This window comes from Nicotiana sylvestris, chromosome 5, assembly GCF_000393655.2.
Source record: "Nicotiana sylvestris chromosome 5, ASM39365v2, whole genome shotgun sequence".
Taxonomy (NCBI): domain Eukaryota; kingdom Viridiplantae; phylum Streptophyta; class Magnoliopsida; order Solanales; family Solanaceae; genus Nicotiana; species Nicotiana sylvestris.
Window position 1 is genome coordinate 93406676 of NC_091061.1, and position 9049 is coordinate 93415724.

Below are 9049 nucleotides of genomic sequence, written 5' to 3' on the forward strand. Positions count from 1 at the left end.
ATGCACCTGCTGAGGTTGGGTGCTTTTTTTTTTTGAACTTTAGCTTTTGTCAAACAAAACCCTATAAATCCAATCTTTCCATCTTTTCTTTGTATTAGTTTCGAAGGAGAATTATACCGAAAGGGATTCAAAGAAAAGTAAACAGCGGACAGGATAATGAATTTAAACGAGAAGTGTCCCTTTCGGGGAAAGGAAAGAAGGACTTATCTGGAGTGCATGAAGACTTCAATAGACATGACATGCTTCTTGGACTAGATACCCGATCTGTGCAAACCATCCATTCTCATGAACCCATCATAACTCATACCTCAAAACCGAGAAACCTTGCTAGGACTCTATCAGTGCCGATGGTTGTAAGGGATCCCTTTTTTCGATCAGTGGTGCCCTTTGCGGGTTTTCACCAACTAACCTCTCTCATTTCTCTTCTCACTGTTGCCTTGTAGTACTCTTTGCGAGTTTTCACTAATAAGACTCTCTCATTTCCAATTTCTCTGCTCACCATCGCCTTATGGTGCCCATGTGGATTTTCACCGATAAGACTCTCTCATTTTATTTCTCATTTGATTGTATCAGATCCAAGTAACCAACATCCTCCAATTTTGAACATCTTTACCGATTGATCAGAAGGACTTTGAATAGGATTTTAGGGTAAAAAGAGTTTGGATTGAATTACAACTTTGGAACCATTCAGGTGAACTGTCACCGAATAATTATAAATTCTGCCCCAGTTTCAACTTTTGGCGAAATGTGGATTTTTGTTTTGGTGTGACTGAACCCCAGAGAGAGGCTGCCTACGTATCCTTTTGGAATCAAGTCGAACGTAGTTCAGGAAACTATGTTTCTGAATTTTTTTTTGTTTTTTGTTTTTGTTTTTTGATTTTTTACAACATTTCGGGTTCCAAAGAGGGTAATCAAAGAAAAGTAACCGGCTCAAAGGGTTAATAGTGTTTGGGTAGCGAGAATGAAAGCCTTTGTCATCCCAATCGAAGAATATCGGTACCGCAGAAGGTTTAAACGTAATACCTTTTGACCGCGTCTACATTGACAGCTGTTTCAGAGTCATTTCCTACAATGTCTCCCAAGTACAATGCCCCTTTTGGAAATAATTTTCTTATAATGTATCGGCCCTTCCAGTTTGGAGCGAACTTTTCTTTTGCTTCCTTGTGATGCGGGAGAATACGCCTCAAAATGAGTTGCCCCACTTCAAATTTCTTGGGCTGCACTTTCTTATTGTAGGCATGGTCCATTCTTTGTTAATATAACTACCCGTGGCAAACTATAGCCATCCATAGGGTTAACTGTTCTAGACGGATCTTGACCCATTCATTATCCTTGATCTCAACTTCAACGATGATTCGAAGAGATGGAATTTCAACTTCTACGGATATTACAGCTTCAGTGCCATAAACTAATAGATAGGGTGTTGCCCCAACTGATGTGCGAACAGTTGTGTGATATTCCAACAATGCAAACGGCAACTTTTCGTGCCATTGTCGAGAACTTTGAATCATTTTCCTGAGGATCTTCTTGATGTTTTTGTTCGCTGCTTCAGCAGCACCATTAGCTTTGGGCCGATAAGGGGTAGAATTCTGATGCGTGATCTTAAATTGTTTGCATACCTCCCTCATCAAATGACTGTTCAAATTCGCAGCATTGTTCGTAATGATAATTTTAGGAATACCAAAATGGCAGATAATGTTGGAATGCACGAAGTCCACCACTACTTTCTTAGTGACGGCTTTGAGAGTGACTGCTTCAACCCACTTCGTGAAATAGTCAATGGCAACTAAGATGAATCTATGTTCGTTTGGAGCTTTCGGTTCGATTGGCCCAATGACATCCATCCCCCAAGCAACGAACGGCCACAGTGCTGACATAGGATGCAGTTCTAAAGGCGATGCATGAATTAAGTCACTGTGTACCTGGCACTGATTACACTTTCGGACAAAACTGAAGCAATCCTTTTCCATAGTCATCCAGTAATAACCCGCCCGAAGGATTTTCTTTGCAAGGACATATCCATACATATGGGGTCCACACACTCCTGCATGCACTTCATTAATGATTCTTCCGGCCTCTTGGGCATCCACGCATCTTAAAAGGTTCAAATCTGGGGTCCTTTTATACAAGACTTCTTCGCTCAAAAAGAGACTACTAGCGAGCCTTCTAATGGTTCTCTTGTGGTCTCCACTAGCTTGTTCGGGATATTCCTTTGTCTTCAAGAATTTTTTGATATCATGATACCATGGCTGAATATCTAGTTCTATCTCAATTGTGTTGCAATAACCATGTCTTTCTATTTGGATTTCCAGTTGGTCAATGTGGACATTGCCTGGATACGGCAGCATCGAGGCCAAAGTAGCTAGTGCATTGGCTAACTCATTGTGAAACCGAGGAATGTACCTGAAGTCGACGGATTAGAACCGCTTACTAAGATTTTCCACATGTTGCCTATATGGAATAAGCTTGATATCCCGAGTTTCACATTCACCTTGAGCTTGTCGAATAATCAAGTCGGAATCTCCCATGATTAACAATTCTTCCACATCCTGATCGATTGCCATATTCATGCCCATAATGCAGGCTTCATACTCGGCAGTATTGTTCGTATGGAAAAACTGAAGCCGAGCTGTGGCTGGATAGTGCTGACCAGTGGGCGAAATCAAAATTGGCCCAATCCCGACCCCTTTTGTGTTCACATCTCCATCAAAGAACATTTTCCATGCATTAGTATCTTCTGGAATTACCTCAACTAAATTTACTTCCTCGTCCGGAAAGTAAGTACTCAAAGGCTGATATTCATCATCAACAGGATTTTCAGCTAGGTGATCCGCCAAGGCTTGAGCTTTCATTGTCGTGCAGGTGACATAGACTATGTCATACTGTATGAGCAGGATTTGCCATTTTGCTAGTCTTCCTGTGGGCATCGGCTTTTGAATATGTACTTCAAAGGATCCAATCTGGTGATGAGATAGGTGATGTAGGCCAATAAGTAATGCCTAGGCTTCTAAGCGACCCAAGTTAGGGCGCAGCAAGTTCTTTCCAACAAAGTGTATTTGGCTTCATAACTAGTGAACTTCCTGCTCAAATAGTATATGGCTTGTTCGTTCCTCCCGGTCACATCATGTTGCCCAAGGACACATCCAAAATAATTCTCCAATGCTGTCAAGTACAAAAACAAAGGCCTTCCCAACTCGGGTGGAACCAATACTGGTAGATTCGATAGATATTCTATGATTTTGCCAAAAGCTTCATGACACTCATCTGTCCATCTAAGTGTCGTATCTTTCTTCAACAACATAAAAATGGGCTCACACGTGGAAGTCAACTGAGCAATGAACCTGCTGATGTAATTCAACCTACCCAGCAGACTCATAACCTCCTTCTTGGTTCTCGGAGGAGGCAAATCCCGAATAGACTTTATCTTTGTTGGATCTAGCCTGACGCCCCTCCGACTGACTATAAATCATAAAAGTTTCCTAGATGGTACTCCAAATTCACACTTAGCTGGATTAACTTCAAGTCATATTTATGTAGACGCTCAAAGAACTTTCTCAGATCCCGCACATGGTTGTCCTGCGTTCTTGATTTAATGATCACATCATTCACATACACCTCAATTTCCCGGTGCATCATGTCATGAAAAAATGGCGGACATAGCTCTCATGTAATTTGCCCCAGCGTTCTTCAAACCGAACGACATGATCCTATAACAATAAGTAACCCAAGGTGTGGTGAAAGCTGTCTTTTCTGCATCTTCTTCATCCATCAAAACTTGATGATACCCAGCATAGCAATCCAAGAAAGACTGTATCTCATGTTTGGCACAATTGTCAATAGGGATGTGGTTGTTTGGTAATGGAAAGTTGTATTTGGGGCTTTCTTTGTTCAAATCCCGATAATCAACACACACTCGAGTTTTCCCATCTTTCTGTGGCACTAGGACCACATCAGCCAACCATATGGTGTATCGGACCACTCGGATCACACCCGCTTTCAACTGTTTGGTGACTTTTTCTTTAATCTTGTCACTGATATCTGTTTTAAACTTTCTTTTCTTTTGTTGGACAGGGGGATAACCGAGATAAGTCGGCAATTTGTGCGCCACTAAATCAACACTCAGTCTTGGCATATCATCATAGGACCGGGCAAACTTGTCTTTGAATTCGAACAAAAGTTGGACCAATGCATCCCTAGTTCTTTCATCAGCGTGAATGCTTATCATGGTTTCCTAGACCTCTTCTGAACTACCCAAATTAACCGGCTCAGTTTCATTTAGGTTTGGCTTAGGCTTATTCTAAAATTGTTCCAATTCTCGGTTTATTTCCCTAAAAGCCTCATCTTCATCATATTTTAGTTCTTGATTTATTATTTCATAGTTAGACAGTGTGTTAGGATCTAGGCATGAATTCCACAAGCACGTCATGTTATTTAAGTTCGCATTATTAGAACTGGAAAAAAAAATAAGAAAAATAACAAAATCAGAAAGAATAAAGAGAGAGATTCGTAGATGATGAAATATTGATTTCATTTCATTGAATTTTAAGATAGAAGGGTTTACATCGGAATTTAAAGAAAATAAACTAAAAACATTCGAGTTACACCCTGAAATAACTCGAAATGCAGAAAAGATGGCAAGACATGAACTATCGGGATTCCCGCCTGACTGGGAACGGAGTAGCCTTCCAATTTTGAAGCTTGGCATTGGGCTCCATATATTGCACCTTGACAGTGCTTGAGCCTTCATCCGACTGGACCATGTGAGCCTCATATAACATTTGCCTCATGGCCCCACAGATGTCCTTAATTTCTTCGGCTGTGAAGCCCTCATCTTCTTCCTCTATATACCTTGGTTGAACAAAAGTTCTGGCGAGATGCGGGACTAGCTGAGGCGGAACCCACCCGTTGTTCTTACGTTTATTAGCCCATTTTACATTGGCTTTTGTAGCTTGGAAACTGACGCCAAAGAAGTTTTCACTGGCAGTCAAAGTGATGGACTCTGTAATGCCTTGCAACGATGACTTGAGCCCTTTCCCGGGCTTGTAGACATGCTTGATCTTCTCACTGGCAACCATGATTGATGCATTTGACAAGAAGGGTTGAGGACACGGGGTTCCTTCCTCACATTGGTCTGCGACCACGATCTCAAAAGCTTGGTAGACTATGTGCTCACTACCTTCCCTAGCCTCCAAACATGGGACGGAAGGGTCCCTGTAGATTGATTGCTCATCTTCTCCGTGGACCACGATTTCCTGGTTTTCATGTTCAAACTTAACCATTTGGTAGAGAGTAGAGGGTACGGCCACAGCAGCATGGATCCAAGGCCTTCCTAAGAGAAAGTTGTAGGAGGTGACCATGTCCAAAACCTGAAATGTTACTTCAAAATCCACAGGGATGATGGTTAGGATCAAGTCAATCTCCCCGGTCATATCTCTCTTGATGTCGTGAAATGCACGTACGCAAACATTGTTGGGCCTAATTCTTTCAGTCCCAATTTCCATTCTCTTTAAAGTCGAGAGAGGGCAGATGTCAACCCCAGATCTGCCATCCAACATAACTCATTTCATGTAGTATCCTTCACACTTGACAGTCAAATGAAGAGCTTTGTTGTAAGCAGTCCCTTCCGGAGGAAAATCATTTCGGCTGAATGAAATCCAGTTGACTTTGAAAAACCATTCTACCATTCTTTCCAATTGTTCAACCGTGGTCTCGACCCAAACATATGCTTCATTAAGCATCTTCAACAGCACTTTCTGATGCTCATTTGAACTTATCAGTAGAGACAAAAGTGAAGCCTGAGAGGGGGATTTCCTGAATTGATCAATCATATCGCAGTCCGAGGTTTTCATTTTTCGGAAGAATTCCTCTGCCTCTTCAGCACTTATTGGCTTTTTAAGCTAAAAATGCTTCTGTTAGGTCTTGTCCAATTCTTCCAAATTGAGGTACTTCCTAGACAGGTTTTTTTCATTCACCTCCCCCATGATTTCCTTTCCCTTGTAAACCACCATTGCTTTATTGTAGTTTCAGGGGACAATAGTGGGGTCTTTCATGGGCTTCTGTGGTGCGTGGCTGATAACCACGGGCTTAGTCCGCCTAGGTGAAATTATCGACCCCCGCGTCACATAAGTCCCCTTTGGTACGTACATCTTTGGTACTGTAAGCGTAACCTTGTTTTGCTCAAACCTTTTGGAAGGACTCAACACAAACTGTTCTTTTCTGGGGGCCCTGGGAATATATAGAACAGCATCTTTAGGAGGTACTACCCCGGTCTTGGTTTCCACAACCATTTCTATGCTTTGAGGAGTGGAATTATTTTTCTTCTCATCCTTAGCTTGCTTTGCTGCCGTTTTGGGCTTGTTTTCAACATCGATGATAGCAATGATAACCTTCAAAGATGGGTCAAACTCTTTGTCCTCACAAATTATCTCGATGACTAGCCCGTTGTTGTGAGCTAGCAATGGGTTATTGTTACATTGGGGACCTCTTCATCCCTCAACACTACCCGTTTTTATTCTATTAGGTTTTCAACTGCCCTTTTGAGGATCCAACAATCCTTAGTATCGTGCCCTTCTTCCCCTGAATGATAAGCACATCGGGTACCAGGTCTGTAGGAAGGTGACTCTGGGTTTTGCCTATTTGGAGGTACAGGCTGCAACAAACCCATTTGGACCTACTTTGGGAAGAGACCGGAATATGATTCACCAATGGCTGTGAAGTTGGTCTTTCTGGGCGGCTCACGAGCACGGGCATTATATGGAAAACTATTATGTGATAGACGAGGATTATATGGAGCTTGGTGAGGAGGGTTATTTCTGGGAGGTGGAGCTCGATTCTGGTTATAGTATTGTTGCTCCGAGCGTATGGCTGGGAATTCATCACTACATAAGGCTAAAGAGTCATCGCATATGCCACATCTTAGTGAGGGTAGTAATGTTGCCAGGTGCTGGAAGAGGAACCAAAGTAACCTTGGGGTTGACGGGGGTTTCTCAGACTTAAGGCCATTATTGCTGCTTCTTCTTTCTTTTTCTGATTTGCTGCACCCCCCGACCCACTCTGGATTACTTGAGAGGTGGCTCTTATAGCCAACTAGCTCAGTATGCGGCCCGTTTTCAAACCATTCTCTACCATTTCCCCAATCTTTATGGCTTCTGCAAATGGCTTGCCCATAGCGGACAACATGAGCTTGCAAGAAGACACTGACCATCTCGGTCTCATCCATTTGGGTGTTTCACCCTGGCAACTTGTTCACGCCACTTGATGGCATACTCCCGGAAGTCTCTGAAGACTTCTTTTTGAAATTGGATAAAGAGTTTTGATATGGAGCTATGTCCACATTGTACTGGAACTGTCTGACAACATCTCGGGCCAAGTCATCCCATATGTGCCAGTGGGAGATGTCTTGATCCATATACCATTCGGATGTGATTCCGGCTAAACTCTCCCCGAAGTAAGCCATCAAAAGTTCTTCTTTTCCTCCCGCTCCTCTTAACTAGTTGCATTACCTTTTTAGGTGGGTTATGGGGTCCCCATGTCCATCATACTTTTCAAACTTGGGAGTTTTGAAACCGATGGGCAAATGAACATGCGGTAACATGCACAAGTCAGCATAGGAGACACTCTTCTAGCCATTCAGGCCTTGTATGTTCTTGAGACTTTGTTCTATGCTTTTCATTTTCTGAATGATCTCCTCTTGCTTGGGATTCTTTATAGTTCTCTCTTTTCTCGCAGTAAACTCATACCGAGGTGGTTGAGGGTAGGAGTTTGTGGTGACATGAAACGTGTCAGGTGGAAATGGTGGTATTTGGAAAGTAAAGGATGACGGCTCAAAGCTTGGCCCGGGCAATGTTGGTTGTACCATAGCCGAGGTTGGTGGTGCAGTGAATATGCTAGAAGCCACTCCCAAAATCAGTGTTTAGGGGCAAACCGAAGGCGTTTCAGCAAAATGGGCTGACATGGTGGGGTATCCGAATGGGGTGTTCAGGTAGTTTATAGGGATGTTGGAAGTTCCACTTGTTCTGGGAATCAGCTCGGGAAAACTAGGTATTGCACTGGCGGCTCTCTACCATTAGACCAAGGGTCCCACATTTCTAACATGCGGAGGTGGAGCGCCCTGTTCTCTTCAGTAGTTGCTGACTCTGACGTCGGGATAACCGACAATGGACTATCCTCTGAGGAGGAATTGTTGGTAGATGACTCTCTGTTGTCATTTCGACACTTCCTTTGGATCTTGTAAATTAAGGGTGCAAAGCCAGGTTACCACAAAACCAACCACCTTAAAACAAAACCTATTCTCAACAGCATACACAACAAACCGGTCAGTTTGAGACAATTAACTCATAGGGAATCACACGTTGGGGAATGCAATGCACCTAAATAGTTAATGTTTTTCTACATGTTTTGCAACGGTTGCGTGTCTCATCTCGACTTTTGTCTATCCCCCAGATCTTTGCATCTTTCTTTTCTTTTTGCGCTTTTCATTATCTGCTCTCTTTTCGTTGCACTCTCTCTTTTGCATTGTTTTTATTCTTGTTTTTCTCTCTTTTCTTGTATCCTTTTTTCATCATTTTCTCTCTTATTCGAATTATTTAGCTATGACTTGATCCGATGGGGATTATCTACGTATCACGGCGCCGCGTGAATCAGATTATCACGTAGTTCAAGGGATAAATATGAAATAAAAGAAAGAAACAATTTTGGGTTTTTCAAATTTTCATTAAAATAGAAACTTCTAAACTTTCTCTATTACAGCGACTCTATCATACATACCTAAGAACTGAAAAACTAAAACAAACTCAAAACAGACTGTAAAAAGAAACTGAAATATAGACTCAAAAAGAAAAATCATGAATACATAAGTGCTTCCAAAACTACTCCAAGGGCCCGCGGGTCATCAGTTGGTCTCGGCACGGGCCTACATGCAAGATCTCCTTGGAGGGGATCCAGGTCATCCATTATCTGGCAAATAAAAGTCACCACTATGGTGAAGAAGGTGGTTCTAGTCATATCCTCACACTCATGTCATTTCATGACGATGTAGTCAGCAATTCCT

At 42.4% G+C, this 9049-nt stretch overlaps 1 protein-coding gene across 1 annotated transcript; it reads right to left on the minus strand.

Moving 5' to 3' along the window:
* Positions 1 to 1262: 1262 nt before the first annotated feature.
* On the minus strand, positions 1263 to 2852 carry LOC104219269 (uncharacterized). The gene is made up of 3 exons (XM_070146572.1): positions 2536 to 2852; positions 1620 to 2403; positions 1263 to 1526 (listed from the first exon to the last, which is right to left on the minus strand). The coding sequence occupies exons 1-3, from the start codon at positions 2850 to 2852 to the stop codon at positions 1263 to 1265; spliced, it is 1365 nt and encodes a 454-aa protein (XP_070002673.1).
* Positions 2853 to 9049: the final 6197 nt, after the last annotated feature.

Bases quoted from the DNA above. Each gene is read 5' to 3' on its own strand.
- LOC104219269 (XM_070146572.1), bottom strand. From the start codon at position 2,852: ATGAAAGCTCAAGCCTTGGCGGATCACCTAGCTGAAAATCCTGTTGAT. The intron at 2,404-2,535 runs GTTAATCATGGG...CGTCGACTTCAG, and splicing joins GATCAGGATGTGGAAGAATT to GTACATTCCTCGGTTTCACA. The intron at 1,527-1,619 runs GTATGCAAACAA...AAAAACATCAAG, and splicing joins ACAGTCATTTGATGAGGGAG to AAGATCCTCAGGAAAATGAT.